This window comes from Mus pahari, chromosome 8, assembly GCF_900095145.1.
Source record: "Mus pahari chromosome 8, PAHARI_EIJ_v1.1, whole genome shotgun sequence".
In the NCBI taxonomy this organism is placed as follows: domain Eukaryota; kingdom Metazoa; phylum Chordata; class Mammalia; order Rodentia; family Muridae; genus Mus; species Mus pahari.
Window position 1 is genome coordinate 45,949,947 of NC_034597.1, and position 20,840 is coordinate 45,970,786.

At 40.9% G+C, this 20,840-nt stretch overlaps 1 protein-coding gene across 1 annotated transcript in view; it reads left to right on the forward strand.

Moving 5' to 3' along the window:
• The window catches only part of Rnf212b (ring finger protein 212B), a 40,040-nt gene that overhangs the window by 17,008 nt on the left and 2,192 nt on the right, over positions 1 to 20,840 (forward strand). Inside the window, exons 5-14 of the mRNA XM_021202936.2 lie at positions 5,903 to 6,018; positions 7,224 to 7,284; positions 8,429 to 8,457; positions 10,022 to 10,068; positions 10,277 to 10,319; positions 10,488 to 10,548; positions 10,923 to 10,971; positions 18,089 to 18,128; positions 18,681 to 18,775; positions 19,922 to 19,983. Of these exons, the coding sequence (XP_021058595.1) occupies positions 5,903 to 6,018; positions 7,224 to 7,284; positions 8,429 to 8,457; positions 10,022 to 10,068; positions 10,277 to 10,319; positions 10,488 to 10,548; positions 10,923 to 10,971; positions 18,089 to 18,128; positions 18,681 to 18,775; positions 19,922 to 19,983 (603 nt within the window). The remainder of the gene's footprint in view (positions 1 to 5,902; positions 6,019 to 7,223; positions 7,285 to 8,428; positions 8,458 to 10,021; positions 10,069 to 10,276; positions 10,320 to 10,487; positions 10,549 to 10,922; positions 10,972 to 18,088; positions 18,129 to 18,680; positions 18,776 to 19,921; positions 19,984 to 20,840) is intronic.

Consider the following 20,840-nt stretch of genomic DNA (forward strand, 5'->3'; position numbering starts at 1 on the left):
TTTGATAGACCTAACTCAGAACTGAAGTTTTACAATGCTCTCCTCAATAAATAAACGTTATGTCCTAGTTGGGCATTGTGGTGCCTTTATACCTTTAATACCAGTTCTGGAAAGGCAAAGACAGGTAGATCTCTGTGGGTTAAAGGCTAGCTAAGTCTATAGCAAGTTCCAGGGTAGCCAGAGATGTGTAGTAAGTCCTAGTCTCAAAGCAAAAAGAAGTATGTTCTATGTGTTAAATAAAATTATAGATAAAGCCGAGCGTGGTGGCGCATGCCTTTAATCCCCCCAGCACTCGGGAGGCAGAGGCAGGCGGATTTCTGAGTTTGAGACCAACCTGGTCTACAAAGTGAGTTCCAGGACAGCCAGGGCTATACAGGGAAACCCTGTCTCGAAAAAAAAAAAAAAAAATTATAGATAAAATGTATAGAAGACTATTGGACTTGACTGAGCCACTGCAGTAGGCCCAACAGACCAAACCAAATTGACCTATTCATGCAGAAATTTCATGCCACCAAGACCAAACTAAGTTGTTTATTTGACTGCCCAAGAAGGGTGGAGAGGGAGAAGACGGAGAATAGCCAACTTTAAACATGCCAGATTTATTCATAACGATAAAGAGATCCTTTCTGGTTTTATTTTTATAAGAAATTTACTTTGAAATTACTAATGTGAAGATAGCATGGTAGTATATGCTTATGACACCAGGGTTTGGAATAGTGAAGAAATAGATTATGAGTTTGAGGTCAGCTGGGCTACATAGAATAATTTTGAAATTATTTTAAAAATTAAAAATTATTAATCTGCTTTTTTGCTGCTGTTTTCTTCAGCTCTTTTTTGTCTCTAGTGCCAACTCCATTCGGTTTATCAAGATCCACCTGTTTTATAGAGAGATAATGTCTAATTTAAGAACCATAAACAATACAGTCCTCCTTTAGCCACAAGGAATACCATGATCCCCAGTGGATTCATAAAACAGCAGATAGTTCTGAAATTTATGTTTTCCTCTGTACACATAAACCTATAGTAAAGTTGAATTTGTAAACTAGGCACAATAAGAGATTCACAATGCAAAAATGGAAGAATTTCTTTTTCCTTCTACACAGTTTTACGATGTACAGGCTTGTTTTATGTCAGCTTGACACAAACCAGAGACATTTTGGGAAGAAGGAACTTCAACTGAGAAAGTGTCCTCACCAGATTGCCTGTGGTAAATCTTCTCGATGGATGATAGATAGATGTGGGAGAACACAGTTGACTGTGAGTGGTGCCACCCCTAGGGTAGTGCCCCGGGTTAAAGTTAAAAGAATGCAGGCTAAGCAAGCCATTTGGAGCAAGCCAGTAAGCAGCACTCCTCCTTGGCCTCTGCATCAGCTCCTGCCTCCAGGTTCCTGCCCTAACTGCCTTTGATGATGAACTGTGATACAGAAATGTAAGCTAAGTTACTTACCTCCCCAGGTTGCTTCTGGCCGTGGAGTTTCATCACAGCAATAGAAACCCTAAGACACATGGGTATGCTTGTTCTTAGCAAAAATCTTAACAACATCCACACATTTTTTTCCCGTCTCCCTTTAGTTGAGAACTTGTACTTCATGGCTTCTTTTTGGTGTTTCCAAATTGCCAGCATCACTTTAAGTACAGTAAGGGTTACTCAAACACAAGCACTACAAGGATTGATCTGAAAATACTTTAAAGCACACTGCACCCTGGGTAACTGAAATCCCAGAAGAGTGCAGTGTAGCTGGTGTTGACTATGTTGTGGGTTTTTCTTTTGCCCACCCTTACCCTGTTTCACCACTTTGACTAGATAGCAGAGAAAGTATAGAGGAGAGAGAGAGATCCCTGAATCTAATTTGTTTCTTCATTGAGCATGGCTACTAACAGACTGCAACCAATCTCCCTCAATGACCAACAATCACCTACCTCACCTCTCAGAGCCCCAGCCTTTCCATACCTGTTGTTTTTAAAACAAAATACCAAACATTGCATTTTACCAAATGAAGACTCAGGAGTCAGGTGCTGTGGTGAAAGCCTGCCAGCTCAGTCAGAGAAAGCACCAGCTGACTGACCACCTCCTCGTCTGATGTCTCAGTAGGAAAAAAACGAAACAGTTCTCCATACTATCTTAAAACCCAACTGAATGTCCCTCCCTTCTGTTTCCATTGCATCTCTCTCCATCTTTCTGACTTCCTTTCTCTGTTTTTTTTTTTTCCTGTTTACTCCCTGTCAACAGGTTGCTTGCTCCATCTCTTGACCTATGGTTGATTTTATTCAATCATTTTTACAATAAACAGAAAGCTCTTGTATTAAAGGTATGTGCTAGGGCTGAGCTGCACCATTACTAGAAACAGGTTTTTCCATTACACACTCTCACAGTGTGATCAAATATCCAGTAACACTTTTGAATTAAAGATGTGTGCTGGGGCTGAACCACACCACAACTAGAGACAGGGTTTTCCAGTATACAATCTCAGGGTTCACTGTGTGATCAAATATCCTGCAACATATATCCTCTAAAAAGTTCCCAGAATTTCAAATGTCACACATTTGTAAAACTGTTGTAAAAACTATCTTCAGCTGGCAAAACCACATCTCCGTTAGAGCACCAGACAAATCATAGTGAGATGCTGTGTACGAAGCATTCCCATATCCCTACACCTGGGATCAAAACAAAAGTCTATTCTCATAATATTTCTGTTTTTTAAAGGAAACAAAATTTTAAAATTGTCACTATAGTGACTTCCAGTAAGTTTTATAAAAAGCCTGTTAGTATCTGTAAGCTAGACTTTATACATTTTTTTCCTTAGAATCTGACTATGTAACTCTGGTTGGCCTGGAATTAGCTATGAAGACCAATCTAGCTTTAAACTCACAAAAATGTACATGCCCCCTGAGTGCTGGGATTAAAGGCATGCACCACCAGCCTGACAATTTTATGATTTCTGAAATGAGCAAAAGTCTATTAACATGAAAACTATGGTACTTATTGTCTGATTCTAGATGTAGAGGTGAAGGAATGGTGTCTGGGTCTGGAAGTAAGTAGTTTCACATAGTGTTATAGTATTAACACTTGCATTATCTAGATGGTGGTGTCAGTAAGTATAACAACTTTTATTATCTGCTCTGGGTTACTGTGTTAACAAAGCAATCATCTTAGAAAATGATCTACTTAACAGGGTGGAGTCTTTTCCAGGCAGCTCAGTTGGTCTGAGGCTCTTCCAGGCAGTTTGGCTCATCTGCCTCTTCCAAGTAGCTTCTCTTGTCTGAGAGGTTCTCTTAGCAGTTCTCACTAATACATATTTTGAGGACAATAGGGCCTAGTGAGTCTGGTCAGTTTCAGGGACTTCCTGAAGCTGAGTTATTTGCTGAATTTTAAAGAGGTTCCCTGCAGGATGAAATGTTTCATGTTCCTTTAGATCATCTTGTGTCTTAAAGAGCTTCTTTCAAAGATGGGAGATTTTATCAAAGAGAAAGTTGCTACATAACCAGTGGCTGCATCTGAGATTTAGGTTTCAGGGTGGAGGCAGGAAGGCAAAGAAGGCTTGCTTAGGACTAGTCAGAGGGTGCTCCCATAATCTAATCTGGCTCCTTGAGTTCTGTAGTAGTGTCTAGTCTCAGTGTACCTGTCACCCTTGGCAATCTCAAAGTGAGCAGTATCTGGACTAAGGTAGGATTTGGCTTTGATTAGTCTCCCTTTTTTGTTAATTTTTAAAGTTTTGTACATTTTCTTTTTAAAGTTTTGATGTGAATGCATTTTGTGGTGGTGTGAATGAGAATAGCCCCCATAAACTCATATGCCTAGTCTCCAGATGGTGAGTTACTTGGAAGGTTTAAGAAGTGTGGCCTTGCCAGAGTATATGTTCTTGTTGGAGGAGGTACGTCACTGCGGGCTTTTGAAACCTCAAAACCAGGCCCAGTGTGTTTCTGTTTCTGAAGCCCCCCCCCAATAGATCCAGATGTAAGCTCTTGGCTACTTCTTCAGCATTATGCCTGCCTGTGTGACGATATGCTCCCTGACATGATAATCATGTATTAACCCTTTGAAACTATAAATAAGCCCCAATTAATACTTTCTTTTATTAGAGTTACTTACCTTGGCCATGGTGTCTTTTCACAGCAATAGAACAATAACTGGGGGGGATGTATGAGTGTGTGTGTGTATGTGTGTGTGTAGTGTATGTACACTTATGTGCACATTCCACAGCACCCACTAAAGCCATCTCACCAGTCTTGCCTATCTGCCTTTTTTATCACAGGATCTTGCTTTGCAGTCCACTAATGTAGCTCAGACTGGCCTCAAACTTACAATCCTCCTACCTCAGCCTCATAAGACCTAAGATTATAGGCATGAACTATCAAAGTCAGCTAAGATTTTATTTTTTTTTAAAGATTTATTTATTTATTATATGTAAGTACACTGTAGCTGTCTTCAGACACTCCAGAAGAGGGCATCAGATTTCGTTACGGATGGTTGTGAGCCACCATGTGGTTGCTGGGATTTGAACTCAGGACCTTTGGAAGAGCAGTCGGTGCTCTTAACCACTGAGCCATCTCACCAGCCCCCAGCTAAGATTTTAAATGCCTTATAATAACTCATTTCATTCCATGTTGATCCCACAGCTAAAACTAGACTGTTGGGAATACTGTGTCTTATTACATAGTTATCGATTTATAGTAACTATTACTTCCAAACACCTCCTCCCACCATTTCAGACCATTCCTAAGATTCTAAGTAATTTTTGTCTCTGCTTCTGCTCTGTTCAAATTTTCTAGAATTTTACTTTTATAAGCAAATCAGATGAGGAAAAAAATCATGAGAAGAGTACACATACCCAGGGAAGGGCCCTTGATAAAGGATTTATAGTCAAATCAGTGAGAAAGCAGATGAGACATAAATTCTGCTGTGTACTCAAAATAGAGCCTGACACAGCAAAAACACTTTGTAAATATTAACTCTGATTCAACAATCCTGTGATAGGCACATTAGTGTAGCAAATGGTAAAATGACACAAAAGATAAAGTTATATGCCTATATCCAGAAATAAATCAGAAAACTTAACAAAAATCAGAAATATTCTTTTATGCCCTTCCTCCTTGAGACAGGATCTCATAGCCCATACCAGCTTCAAATTCACACTGTGGCCAGCCAACACCTCATCCTTCTGCCTCTACCCCCTGGGTACTGGGATGATGAGTGTGTGTCATCACACCTGGTCACATCTTCACTTTTTACTGAAACAGCACAAACAACCTTCAAATAGCACAGTCTAGGTATTATACTTATATAATATTCTATAATGCCAGAATATTCTCACTAAGGTAAGAGAAAGCCAATGTCCTAAAATGGAAAGCTTTGGCTCTCCCTAGTAGTTTTGAACTCTATAGTTCTGGGGAGTTACAAGTGTTTTTTTTGTTTGTTTGTTTGGTTGGTTGGTTTTTTTGTTTTGTTTTGTTTTTCGAGACAAGGGTTTCTCTGTGTAGTCCTGACTGTCCTGGAACTCACTTTGTAGACCAGGCTAGCCTCGAACTCAGAAATCCACCTGCTGGGATTAAAGGCATGCACCACCATGCCTGGCTACGTTATTTTTTTTTTAAGATTTATTTATTTATTTTATGTACATGAGTACACCATTGCTCTCTTCAGACACACCAGAAGAGAGCATCAGATCCCATTACAGATGGTTGTGAGCCACCATGTAGTTGCTGGGACTTGAACTCAGACCGCTGGAAGAGCAGTTAGTGCTCTTAACCTCTGAGCCATCTCTCCAGCCTGAGTTACAAGTTATACTATAGGGTATAGGAGAACAGTTCTAAACTATGATTTAGTGGATTTCCCTTTATAGTCAAAAGTTATAGGAAGGAGTTAATAAAAGTGTATGCTAAAGACCTCTTTTTTTCCTAGTAGGTGTGGTGCTTCCAGAAGAAACAAACAGATCTTCTTATCGCCTTTTATAAGGACAGAATTACAAAGTTAGAAGCAGCTGTGAAGGAGGCCCAGGAAATGGCGGCCAGCCAGAACAAGTAAGCACCAAGTTAAATCTCCAGCAAGCACCTTTTCTTTCTTTGAGTAAAGCCGTAGACCTTTCCAGATGTAAGCACTGAGAGTGGCCCTGTGTGTTCATATTGTATTAGGAAAGTCAGCTGTGAAATTTTTGGTGGTTCCCCTTGGTCTCTTATCTTTTCATTCGTCACTCCATGGACTTGCCTCACTTTATAGCATTTCTCTTTTACTTTATTATATCCAAAATCATCTCTTCAGTGAAATAAAATACATTTCATACAGGTAACACTGAAATATAACATGCATGTTGGAAATCTTAAGCTAAAAGACAGAATCTTTGAGACTGGAGAGGTGGTTCAGCGGTTAAGAGCACTGGCTGCTTTTCCAGAAGACCCAAGTTCAAATCCCAGCACCCACTTGGTGGCTCATAACTGCCTGTGACTCCAGGTCCAGTGGATCTGAGCACCCTTACATAGACATACATGCAGATAAAATGCCAATGTACATAAAATAAAATAAAATGCTAATGAAAAAGCTAGAATAATTATTGGAAACTTAAATTTTCTTTTGGTTTTTTTGTTTTGTTTTGTTTTGTTTTGTTTTTGTTTTTTTGGTTTTTTGGGTTTTTTTTGGCTTTTCAAGACAGGGTTTCTCTGTGTAGCTCTGGCTGTCCTGGAACTCACTTTGTATTGTAGACCAGGCTGGCCTCGAACTCAGAAATCCGCTTGCCTCTGCCTCCCGAGTGCTGGGATTAAAGGCGTGCGCCACCACCGCCCGGCTTTAAATTGTTTCTTTAATGTTTATTTATGAATGTGCATTGTCCTTTGACCTCTACATGCATGCCAGTTCTGAGGACAACTTGGGAAGTTGGTTTTCTCCTTTCTCTATTTGGGTTCCGGGAATTGAACTCAAGTCATTAGATCTGGTACAAGGCCTTTCTCCACTGAGCCTTGTTGGAACCTTTTACACATCAATAGTCCAAGATTGTGTGTGAAGAAGAAGTGGAAGCCTATGGAAAACCCCTGAAGTCACACCAAATACCTGCTTGTCTTGTTCATTTGTTTTTACCATCAAGCCGGCCATTTTCTACCGGAGTCACCGGATCCTTGATGAAATACCTTGTATAGCTGCGAGAACCTCTCAGAAAGCATTAACTAAGATGTTGGTAATAGTAATGATTTTTATCGCAGTGACCTGGGCCTGATTGTTTCCATCTTTTGCCTAGAGAGCTATCAGTCTTAAGAAAGGAGAATGGAGAACTGAAGAAAATTCTAGACATCCTAAAGGTGAATGAAATAGATTTTATTTTATTTACATGTTTTGGTTTTGGTTTTTAGAGATCAAATTCCGGGTCTTTCACATGCTAGATAAATGCTCAGTTACTGAGCTACATCCCCAGGGTGCTCACTGTGTAGTCCAGGCTGGCTTTAGACTCAGAATCCTTCTGTCCCAATCTCCTGTGGTCCAGGACTACCACCCATATCACCATCCCCAGTTGAAGGAGACTTCAACTGTCCCTTTGCTGCCTGTCCCTTTCTAGATGACTATATAGAACAGTGCTTCCCAGAAGAATACAGAAGACTTTGGAGGGTTGAAAGCATCTATAATTAGCACATTTTTGACCATTCTGAGATGTCAGTGAGTCGTGCTATAACTGATGAGAATCCCTCATTAAGAAATGTATTTCACCAGCCGGGCCTGGTGGCGCAGGCCTTTAATCCCAGCACTCGGGAGGCAGAGGCAGGCGGATTTCTGAGTTCGAGGCCAGCCTGGTCTACCAAGTGAGTACCAGGACAGCCAGAGCTATACAGAGAAACCCTGTCTCGAAAAACCAAAAAAAAAAAAAAGAAATGTATTTCACCTTAACATTTCTCTTGAAGAAGTCCAAAACGCCTCAGGATCTTTTCCTTGTTTTGTTTGTTTGTTCATTTGTTTGAGATTGAGTCTAAAATACCCTCAGCTTTGAACTCCTTTTTTAAAGGTTTGTTTAATATTATTGTTGTTAGTGTATGTATGTGTGGAAGATGTATGATGTGTGCTGTTGTCTGTCAGATGGTACCTTTAAGGAAGCAGTTTCTCTTTCCACAGTAGGAATGAGGGGTCAATGCAGTCAGGTCTAGCAGGCGTTTTTCCCAACTGAGCCCTCTTACTGAGCTGGCTAGCCTGGACTCCTGAGTCTCTTGCCTCCCTCCTTCAGTACTGAGACTACATGTATGTGTTGCATGCCTAGCTCCCCAGTATGCTTTTACAAAAAGAAACGAAATTTTTATTCTCTCAAAGCTAATAATTTTCTAAGGAAACAGTTTTTTGTCCTTCTGTTGGCAGCCTTAGCTAGGGGAGTTTGCAGGTAAATTATCTAACAAATCAGTCTAAAATGCACTAATTAGAACCTTTAATTATAGCTTCCCTCACTTCATTTTTCACCTACAGGGATCTCCAAGCTGCTACTATGGAAGCAGGTGGGTTTCTACCACACTAGCCCTCTACCTTGAAATCTTCTGATTTGTTCTCCAAAACATTTTCAGTTTTATAATTGTACATAAGTATAGGATGATGTGCCACATGTGTACAGTGTGTAATGAACAATTCATGGTGTCTGGCATTTCTCTCTTCTTAATCCTGAGCCATTTTCTTCTGTTGGGGAGCTTTTGGCTAGTTTTTCTTGATTCCTAGTTGTGTGACTCCATGATAGGTAAAATGGTTAATGAATTGATCTTTTACTTTCCTGAGTCTCTGACAGAAATGAAATATTTTTGTGGTACTGGGGGCTAGGGTCTTGTAAGTACTTTGCCACTGAGCTAGTGTACTCAAGAGCACCCCCTTTTTTATGGCGAGTGGACTTTCCCTATGTAGTCCTAGCCACCCTGGAACTCACGGAGACCTGGAGTGCTGGGATTAAAGGTACATACCACCATGACTCCTCACCCCCCCTTCCAGTTCTCTTTTTACTAAATAGCCTCACTAAGTTACCTACGCTGGTTTTGAACTAGTGATCTTGACTCAGCCTCCTAAGTAGCTAGGATTACATGTGCCACCATGCTCAGCTCTGAAGTGAAATGTTGATTGTAATGCCCACCCTTGATTATTGTCTTATAAATTGCTACTAATCCTTCAAGAATCCAACATGTATTACTTTCTCCATAATGACTTTATCAAATGGAGTTGAAATTTGTTCATTCAATAAATATTCATTCAGCAATACTACTAAGTACTGTGCACAACAGCAGACAGACAGCCTGTACCCTACCAACTACTGAATATCTTTAGTGGTGAATGTATTCAAAAGACATAGCACTCCTGAAGTTACAGAGGTTACTATCAGTATTCACATTTTTCTATTTTTATATATGCATTATAATTCATAACCATTGTTGTGCTTGGTTTGCTTGGTTTTTCCCTTGTGGTCCTGGCAAGTCAAATCCCAAGACTTACTAAGGAAGCACTCTACCACTGGGTGGTGCCAATCCAGGCCTGAGTCTCACCTTCTCTCTTGGTAGCCTATGAATCACTCATAGCTACTTGTTTTAATCTCAAGGCATAGAACATAGATATGTTTGTTGAATGGCTAGCTGGCTGACTGGATGAATGGATGAATGAATAAATGAATGAATGAGTAGATGTAAAGTTGAGAAATTTGGTAAGATGCTATTATAAGAAGGAAGAAAGAAAAGCCTCCAGAATTAGTCTATGAGAAAGTAGAGGAAGGTTCCACTGGGGAAATGGAGAGTAAAGAGACCTCACAAGGACACTTGACTTCTGTATCCTGTGGTGATGCCTTTACTACAGCCGAGGAAGTACTTCTCTAAGTACTCTGTGCTTAGAGAAGAAGCTGCTGTTCCATTCTTTCTTTCTTTTCTAGACATGGATGCTCAGAAATGAACTGGGGTCCCTGCTCTTAACCATTGAGCCTTTTCTCCAGCTTCAAAGCTACTGTTTTTATAATCAATGATTGATTGACTCTCTAATGTGACCTCTAATTCTGCTCCACGCCATCAAAGCTGCCTTCTTTTTGTTTTCTTGTAGGTTAACCACACCTCGACCCGTGGGTATTACTTCCCCATCACAGTCAGGTGAAAAACAAAAACTAATTCTTTCCAGATATCTGTGTGAGACGAGTAAATATCTTTCTTCATGTGGAAGTTGTTTTTTTCCTCAGAGACCATAACATGATTTTGCTAATCTTACATGATATAGCCAGATAACCACTCAAAGCAAACTAGCCAGGTAAGGCAGAGTGGACACTAATGGCAATTTTCCCAACACTTTGTGCTCTTTCAGTTGTTCCACGACCCAGTTCCCAGCATAGCAGCCAAGTAGTCAGGTGAGTAGAAAGCCTATTATTGGCCATTGTAACTGTTAACAAAGTTGGAAGATGAATGAGGTGGCTCAAAGTGGAACTGCAGAGGATCACTGCCAAGTCCAATGTAACACCCATTTTTGTGTTTGTTTTTGTTTTGTTTGCATTCTTGTTTTATCTCATTTTATGTAGTCGCTCTTCTTCTATGGAGTCCATCCCTTACACAGTGGCTGGCATGGGTCATGTGGAACAGGTAAGTAATGGCCATATTATTTTTCTATATTGAGGTTTCTAATGCTTAATAAAAGCAAGACTGTAATTCAATAATAAATTTATATTGGTTTTGGCACATCTTTTCATGCCATATGGAGCCTATTTTGGATACTCAATATTAGAAAATGACACAGAATCAACAGTGGTGACTGCAGTGTAAGTGTTCAAGAATTGAATGCACAGTATCTGCCACAGGCTTTTTTGAAGTAAAAGAGCATAGGTCCCTCTTAAGACCAATTCACACAATGTGAGAGAATAATACATGTGTGAATGAATTGTTACTGAGAAACAATGGGGAGTTGGGAATATAGAAAACCCGGGTAGAGTAATTAACAGTCACTATTTTTCTGTCAGGGAAGCAGAGGCCTGCACGTAAGGAGCACTCCCGGAGACTCTTACACTGGTGAGAGAGGGTAGGGGGAGTATCTGAAGTCTGCATGTTCTGTCCATATACCAGAAATTTCTAGTGTTCTATGCATAATATAATGCTGTTTTAATTTTTTCCTGAAAAAACTGATTCCGGGTAGTCAACCATGGATTACAGTTTTTCAAGTAATTTTTTTTTTCTGAAATAGAGAGTGAGAAAATAAAAAGTTGAGGATAGCCATTGAAAACCCAATCAAAGGCATGGCTCAGTGGGTAACAGCATTCTAATCCAAGTGTGGTTCCCCCAACAAACAGAAAGATGGAGAGTTGGCTCACTGGTTAAGAGTACTGGCTGTTCTTCCGGAGGATCCAGGTTCAATTCCCAGCACCCACATGGCAGCTCACAACTGTCTGTAACTACTGTTCCAGGGGAACCAACATCCTCACACAGACATACATGCAGGCAAGAATACCAATGCCCATAAAATAAAAATAAATAAATCATTTTTTAAAAGATGGAAGGAGAGAACCAACTAAAAAGTTTTCTGGTCTTCACATGTGTACCTGGCACAACAGTCTCTCTCTCTCTCCCTGTCCCTGTCCCTGTCCCTGTCCTTCTACATCTCTACCTCTCTCTGTCTCTGTCTCTCTCTCTCTACCTCTACTTTAAAAAACAAAAAAACAAAACAAAACAAAACAAAAACTTCCAATCAGAGTAACTTAAGCGATTTGAATTTTCAAAATTGCCACAAGGTGGCAGTAGAAACTAAGTCTAGAAGGAAAACTAACAAACTGAATTTCTTCTGTAATGATGTAATTTATTTCTACTTTCCTGCACCATGACACACATGTGAAGGTCAGGAAAAACTGTGGAGTCGCTTCTCTCCGTCCACATTTGTGTGGGTTCCAGGGATCAAACTCAGGCCATTAGGTTTGAGCAAGCGCTTTATCTACTCAGCCATCTCACCAGCACATAAAATAGCAGCTTATAACCTGAAAGGTGTTTGTTTGTTTTCTTACTCTGCATTAAAGGCAAAATGTGGGCTTTGTTTGTAGTAACAATGTTTTTAAAGTCTTGTTTTGTCTGCTACTTGTGCAGCCACTAGGGTTTTCTTGTTTGCTTTCTTCATGGAAGGCCCTGTGTATAATGGGCTGGAGATTGAGTCTGGGGACTCAAGCATACTCCTGTTGAGATAAATATACAATTTTTTTCTTCTTTCCTTCCTCCCTTCTTTCCTTCCTTGCTTGCTTTCTGCTTTCCTTCATTTTTTTCTTCTTTTCAATCAGTGCTGGAGATCAAATACATACTAAGCAAATATCTACCACTTTGATTTTACATCAGTTTTTCTTTTAACTTAGTATGTATACACATGACTGCATACCAAACCATGACATCGATGTGGATGTAAGAAGACAGCTTTGTGTAGCTGGTTCTCTCTTTCTACCTTAGGAGGTTTCTAGGGTTGGATTTGGGTCTCCAGGCTTAAGCAGCATTAGCCCTGATTTTCTGCTTTTTGATTGGAAACTTTAATACATTTATAATTGCTATAATTGCTAATAAGAAAGAACTGCCATTTTGCTATTTCTTTTATAAACGTCATCTTTTTGTTGCTAATTCCTTTATTACTGCCTTCCTTTGTGTTAAATTGATTATTTTCTAGTGTAACACTTTAGATCTCTTACTATTTCCTTTACCATATTCAAAACTGTTTTGAGATTACAGCTAACATAATTTATAAAAGCCTGGTTTAAATTAGTACCACATTTAACATCAATACTTACCAAAACTTCATAGTTTTGTTAAATTATATACTCAGCAAAACAAATTTTAAGTTACTGCCTCATACAATTGTCTTTTAAATCTGATGGGGGGAAGCTACCAAGAAAAATGCACTTAAACTGTCTTTTGTTGTATTTACCTATATAATTACCTTTTCTGCATTTGAGTTACTAATTAGTGTCCTTTCATTTCAGCCTGAAAGACTCCATTTAGTATTTCTTATAAGGCAAGTTTGAGAGTGATAAGTTCACTGTCTAAATTTTTGTTTATATAGGAATATTTTAATTCCTCCTTCAGTTTTGAAAGAGTGTTATTGGATATAAGTTTCCTTCTGGTTGATAATCTTTGGGAACTTTGAGTGTTCTCTGGTCCCTGGTATATCTGATGAGAAGGTCAACATTAATCTTGCTGAGTATTATTTGTGATGAGTGACTTCTCTCTTGCTACTTTTAAGACTCTTTGCCAGGGAGAGGGCATGTGGCCCAGCTGGTAGAGTACATAGGTTACATAAAGCCATGGCTTGATCACCAGCATGTCTTAAACTGCACATAGTGGCACAAACCTGTGACTACAGCACTGGGGAGACTGAGGCTGGAGGATCAGGAGTTCAGGGTCATCTTTGGCTACATCCTGGGCTACTTGAGACCCTGTTTCAAAAAAGCAAGCCCAATTATGACAAGAAGCAAAATATAAGCAACACTTAGAAAATACTCCTTTTTGTTTTCTTAAGTTAAGTGGTGTTGCACACCCTGCCGGCTTTGTTTTGGTTTTTATTTGTTTTGTTTTATGTGTGTGTGTGTGTGTGTGTGTGTGTGTGTGTGTGTGTGTGTGTTGGGGGTGAGTTTTCAAGATAGGGTTTCTCTGTAATAGCCCTGGCTGTCCTGGAACTTGCTTTATAGTCCAGGCTAGCCTCAAACTCACAAAGCTACCCCTGTCTCTGCCTTCCAAGTGCTAAGATTAAAGGTGGGCTTCACCACAACTCAGCAGTTTTGTTTTTTAAACGGGGCCTCACTGTTTGGACCAAAATGGCCTTGAACTCAAAATTCTTCTGCCTTGTCCTCCCAAATACTAGGAGGGATTCTGGATACTTGCCACCATGCCTAGCTGCTTTTAAATTTTTTTCCCTATACCATTTAACTTTTTCATTTATCCTCCATCCTTCAACTTCACTTCATTTGAAACCACAAGATTCACTGAAAAATTTTCAGCCTTCTCCCACAAGACTGTGAGCTGTTTTCCAGCGTTGATCATTTTAATCCTTTCTTAAAATAATTTCTCACTTTTTTTCTTTCTTTTCTTTTTTTTTTTTTTTTTTGGATTTTTGAGACAGGGTTTCTCTGTGTAGTCCTGGGTGTCCTGGAACTCACTTTGTAGACCAGGCTGGCCTGGAACTCAGAAATCCACCTGCCTCTGCCTCCCAAGTGCTGGGATTAAAGGCGTGCGCCACTACCGCCCAGCTTTTCTTTCTTATTCTAAATTTAAATTTTCCTTTGACTTCTTTGGCTTCTCCACTAGAGTCTCCTTTGTTGGTTCCTTCTCTACCCAAGTGTAAAACAGCATTTCTCATATGTTTGGGACTTCCATACAAAGAACTTCAGTTCTAGGGATATTTTTAAAGTGGATTTTTGTCTTTTATGTAGTCCAGAGGTTAACTTTGGATATCTTCCTCAGTTACTACCCACCTCATTTTAAAACGTGATTATTAGCTGGGTATGATAGCACACACCTTTAATCCCAGCACTTGGGAAGCAGAGGCAGGCAGATCCCTGAGTTCCAGGCCAGCCTGATCTATATAGAATTCCAGGACAACCAAAGATACATAGAAAGACTTCCTTCCTTCCTTCCTTCCTTCCTTCCTTCCTTCCTTCCTTCCTTCCTTCCTTTCTTTTCTTCCCCCCTCTCTTTCTTTCTTTCTCCTCCTTTTTTTTTTTTTTTTTTTTTTTTTTGAAACAGGGTTTTACTATGTATCCTGGAACATACTCAGTAGACCAGACTGGCCTCAAACTCCAAAGATCCACCTGCCTCTGCCTCCCCAGAACTGTGATCAAAGTATTCACTACCATGCCCAAATTTTTTAAAATTTATTTGATAATTTCCTACTTATGAAAATACTTATGTATCTTGATCATACATATGTATCTACCCTCAATCACCCCACTCCTTCCTCCCACTTTCATGTTCTTTTTAAAAATACATATAATCAAGCTGATGAGATGGCTCAGCGGGTAAGAGCACTGACTGTTCTTCCAAAGGTCCTGAGTTCAAATCCCAGCAACCACATGGTGGGTCACAAACACCCATAATGAGATCTGATGCCCTCTTCTGGTATGTCTGAAGAGAGCTACAGTGTACTTATGTATAATAATAAATAAATCTTTAAAAAATACATATAATCCACTGATTATATGTATTAATATATAATTAGCCCTGCCAATATGAACATAGGCAACCTGCCAGCCATATCCCCAAAGAAAAATATAACGCCCCTTCAATTGCCAAGAACTCCTCAGCTGGGATGAAGTTCCCTAGTCCTTCCCCCCCTCTGTCCATAGTGCAGTTGTTTACCTACTGCACTATGGACCAAATTTTTAAAAAAATTTGGGCATGGTAGGTATCATCCTGTGCAGGTAACCATTGCTGTTGGAGGCTGATGAATGCAGCAGCCCACAGCATGTCCTCCCACCCTCAGGGTCTTAGATTTTTCATTCCATCTTCCTTAGTATTTCCTGAACCTTGTGCAGCTCCATTTTAGTTTGTTAGACAAGGTCTCTCACTTGAGCTTGCCATTTCTTTTTTTTTTCTTTTAATTTGGGGGGGGGGGTTGGAGACAGGGTTTCTCTGTATAGCCCTGGCTGTCCTGGAACTCATCTTGTAGACCAGGTTGGCCTTGAACTCAGAAATCTGCCTGCCTCTGCCTCCCGAGTGCTGGGATTAAAGGCATGCGCCACCACGCCCGGCTGAGCTTGCCATTTCTGCTAGACTGCCTGGGTACAAAATCCTAGGGATTCAAGTATCTCTCATCCCCTCTCCAGTGATGGGCTCACACTGCAATGCCATGCCTGGGATGGGTCCTGGGGTTCCAAACCCAGGTCCTCAAGTTTACATAGCAAGCCCTTTACTAGCCGAGACATCCCTCCTCCCCTACCTCTACCGTACTAGTTCTTTCTTGTATAATTTTCTTTCTTGATTGGATAAAGCACTATTCTCATCCTTTCCTTTAGCATGTTAATATAAGGGAGGGGTGGGGCAGGCAGGAACTCTAGTGCTAGAGCACATGTGTGGCAGACAGAGGACAACTTTTGGGAGCCAGTTCTTTCTCTCTCTCATGGGTTCTGTGGATCAGACCCAGGCATTTATGCCCTCAGGCTTGTGTAGCAAAGCAAATATCCTTAAGGGATGAAGGTCTCACCAACCCACTTTGGGTGCTTGAGACATACTTTCCTTTCCTTCTTTGAATGTATTTAAAGGGTGATTGGGTCTTTGGGGAATTCAGTGCTGGATGGTTTGTTTTTTTCTTTTATGTGCCATAGTCTTCTTTATATGTAACATAGTTTGCATACATTGGCACTCAGTCATCTAATTGACAACTGTTCTTTGAGGCCTTCCATTTGTATAGCCTCAGGGTTAGTTCAAGGTAAGAACTTAGGCCTTTTCAACTGTCTCCTGCATTTGTGCACAGTCCCGAGTCTAAAACCTGGAAATGTTAGGACATCTCAGAGTACCCACACATCTCACTCCCTAGTTTTCCTCTATGTCTTTCAGTCTGTTATTTGCCCACCTGACATCTTCTCAAGCAGCCAAAGCAAGTGCCTCTAATTGTTTCCAACAGTACCCAGGGGAGAGGCTGGTGTGTGCTGAGCGCTTTAGTCCCAAGTCATCAAACAGTCCAAATAATGGCAGTTGTTTAAAACTGCAGCTTGGAGGGTCTGGAAGATGGCTCAGGTTGTCAAGTTGGGCAGGCCCAAGCATGTACTTGTTTGACTTTCCAACACACATGTGAGGTCCAGGTACAGTGGCATGTATCAGCATCAGAGAGGTAGGGATAAGAGGATTCCCTGAAGTGATGTTTGACTGTCTAGATGAACAGAACTCATGAGCTCCCAATTCTATAGAACAACCTGTCTCAAAAAATAAGGTACTGGGGCTGGAGAGATGGCTCGGTGGTTCAGGGCTCATGGTGCCCTTATTCCCAGCACCCACAACAGCTGCTCACAACTGTCTATGAGTCCAGCTCTAGGGATCCCATGTCTTGGGCACATATCCTCATATGCATACATACACCTAATTTAAAACAAACCTTTTTTTATTTATTTTATTTTGTTGTTGTTGTTGTTGTTGTTGTTGTTTTTCGAGACAGGGTTTCTCTGTATAGCTCTGGCTGTCCTGGTACTCACTTGGTAGACCAGGCTGGCCTCGAACTCAGAAATCTGCCTGCCTCTGCCTCCCGAGTGCTGGGATTAAAGGCCTGCGCCACCAGGCCCGGCTCCAAACCTTTTTTTTTTTTTTTTTTTTTTTTTTTAAAAAAAAAAAAAAAAGGTACTAGCTAGGTGTAATGGCACATACCTTTAATCCAAGCACTTGGCAGGCAAAGTAGGTAGATTCCTGTGAATCTAGATCAGTCAGGGCTACATAGTGAGACCTTGCTTTTAAAAGTGTACAGAGCAATAGAAGATACCTGACATCAACTTGGCATCCACATGTGCGTACACATGCACACCTATACAACACATGTGTGTGCATACACATGCACACCTATACAACACGTGCACAGAGATGGCAGCTTTGAAGAACTCCAACCCCAGTCCTTCCTCTGGTGACTATCAAACTGTTTTATACATGATTGTGGCCTGTTGGTTTTCAAAGCTACCATGAAGCCAGAGGAGACATGACTACAGTTGAAAGGTTACAGTGTTTGCTATAGGTGTGTGAGTTCTACTCGCATTCACTGTCGGTTTTGTTTTTGTTTTTCTTCATGTACATTCTCCAAACTGCCACCAGATCTTTATAATTTCAGGAGCCCTGAAAGAAAACTCTGACTGCTTTTGCAAGCTTCCTCCTGGCCTTTGATACTGGGGACCATTTTTGGAGCTCTGATTCACTCTCTCTTTACTGATGTCTGTCCTTCAGCTCTACTTTTCAGTACCATCTTAGAGAGAAAGCTGAAGCATATTCACATTGATAAACACCAGACAGTGACGGGCCCTGTCCTCCCAACTCACTAAAGTGAACAGAGCACCATGAAGGCGCTGGCTGCCATGGCACTTACAGGCCTTTACCCTAGAACATATGTGGAAAATCTTTGGCCCCATTTCTCTTGTGCTAGCCCCTGAATCCCTTCTGAATTATCTCACTGGTTCATATTTATGCTTTCCAGAAACCCCTTCACCAGCTTCAACGCATAGCCTGTCTTATAGGTAAGTAACATTCCACTTCATTTTTTGTTTTGTTTTGGAGGCAGAGTCTCATGTAGCTCATGCTGGCTTCAAATCCTCCTGCCTCTGCCTCCCTCCCTTCCAAGTTCTGGGGTCACACAGGTGCCTAGTTGTCTTGTGTCCTTTTCTAGGAATGGAGTCACAAAAGTTCTGCCAGAATTCCTAGGATTTCTTGCCCAATGGCCTATATTACTGTCATTCAAAATCTGTAGTTTACTGAATGGAGTAGTACTGTGTATAATATGCAATCAGATTATTTTCATCTCAGTTGTAGGCAGGATTTTCTCGTCTCTGACCTAAAGGCTGACTTTTTACATGCTCTTTTAGCTTTATCTTTCCTCTATTGAATTTACCTGGGTTATTGTTGGTTGGTTGATTAGTTTTTTAGACAAGTCTTGGTCTGTCCTCCTATCTTGGAACTCAGCCTGGACTTGAACTTGATTCAATCCTCCTGTCTGTGGATCGCCACCCCTGGGGTTATGGTTGGGCTGGTACAGTTCTAGCTTTGCTGATGCTTTTATTCCCGTTCTGTAGACTTTCATCTGCCTCCTCTGGACAGGGGGTTTCTTTTAGGCCATTCTTCAGTGGGGATTCAGGCCACACAAGAGTCCTCACTCCCAACAATTCTGGTAAGTTAATGTTCTCAAGTTTTCTTTACAATGAGGGGAATGGTCTGAATTTTGCCTGACTAGTTCAAACCTGTCACCAGTTGAATCCTATTATGCACAGATTGGCCTGCAGGAATAGCCTGGCTCCCCAACCCCACCTCCACAAGCTAGACATCACACCCAGGACCAGGGCCTTGTGAAAAGTGTTTACTAACCACAAATTAGGTTTCCTGAGCCAGGCCTTGTTGTGCGGGTCAGATCGCATTCACCATCTATGAAATCCAGGAGTACCTCGAACTTGTGATCATCCTGCAGCTACTTCTCAAGTGTTTAACTATAGGCATATACTACAAGGTCTGGCTTTTTCTACATCTTATGTTGGGATTTGGTGAGAGGGCAGCAGGTAGAGGCTTTCTGCCAAGCCTGATGATAGTTTGATCTCTAGGACTCACAGGTGTGAAAATTGCATAATGGAAGGAAGAAAAGCAGCTCTTGAAAGTTGTCCTTGGACATCATATGAGTATATGGCACGGGGGCGCGCGCGCACACACACACACACACACACACACACATACACACAAGTAATGTATGTTTAAAAAAATAAGCTGTGGATTTTTAGATCCCACACTGAACATGCAGGTGTTTGGTTCCAATGGTTGTAAAAACCAGTATGTTTTTAAAGTACCTCTGTCACCAGCCCTGTTGTCACCCTTAATGCTCACTCAAATATTTATCCTGCCTCTTTCAACTTATAATTAAACTTAAGTTTCAGACGGTTCTGTTCCCATACCATCATTTATAGCCACACTGGCATCATAAAAAGGACACCATTACCCATTGCTCAGATGCTTAACTTTTTTGAGACAAGGTTTCAAGTAGCCCAGCCTGGCCTGGAATTCCCTTTGTAACTGAGGCTAGTCTTCCAAGTGCAGGGTTACAGGTGTGTACCTTTTTTTTTTTAAGGGTCTTTCCATTTAACTAAGGCTGGTTTTGAACTGTCTATGGCCAGATTGGTCTCAAACTCATAATTCTTCTGCCTCTGCTTTATAGGTATTGGAATTATAGGCAAACACCACTATGACAAGCTGTCTTTCCCTTTCTGAGTAGTATTCTTTGTTTTAGAGCGTCCTAGATACTATGGTCCTCAGTAACATGTCTCCCCTTCAGGTCAGAGGGAAAGCAGGACCACACCAGAGAGTCGTCCTGGTTTCCAACTTCCAGTCCTACAGGTGAGGTCTGACGGTAACTTATCAGTGCATAGAGCTCTGGAGTTAGGCCTTCATGCTGAAGGCTGAGGCTCAGGTAGGTGGGAGAAGATGACCAATGGAGTGATCACTGTGATAAGCAGGTGTTCAGTTTTTCAGGATGGTTTCAGTTTCAATGATTCTCTTACTGTTTGCTGCGGGTTTTGTTTGTTTTGCTTTTTGGTTTGCGGGGAACAGTGTAATTTTGTATTGTTTGGTTTTTCAAGACAGGGTTTCTCTGTCTGGAACTCACTCTGTAGACCTGGCTGGCCTTGAACTGAGATCTGCCTGCCTCCTGAGTGCTGGGATCAATGGTGTGAGTTACCACTGCCCAAGTGGTTTGGTGTTTTGTTTTGTTTTGAGCACTAGGAACCTTGCACATTGTAGGCTAGTACTCTCCCAGCTACCTGCCTCCCTAGACCTCTTTCATTTGAAGTCAGGTCTTACTGAGTTGCAGGCTGGCCATGGACTTAGCATGTTCTTCTCAGTCTCCCACACAGCAGTGAGCACAGGCCTGCACTATGAGCTCTGGCAGTGAACTCCTTCTCAATGGAATGTATCTTTTGCACAAACTAGGAAAAGTATTTATGTCTCCAGAGGTAAATTTATGGGACTAATCTTATGGGACTAATCCTAATTCAAAGAACAAAAAGAAAGGGTATGGTAGAAGTTTGTAAGAATAACCAGTAAGTGAAAAATTCAGTCTTGCCTTTTAATTCCACTTTTGTATCTTTGCAGTTTTTTTTGTTTTTTTTTTTTTTTTTTTTTTGAGGTTATTTTCTCTGAAAGTCTCTCATGAACCAAGGAATAGCTCCTAGATAGTAAGACTGGGATATATTTAT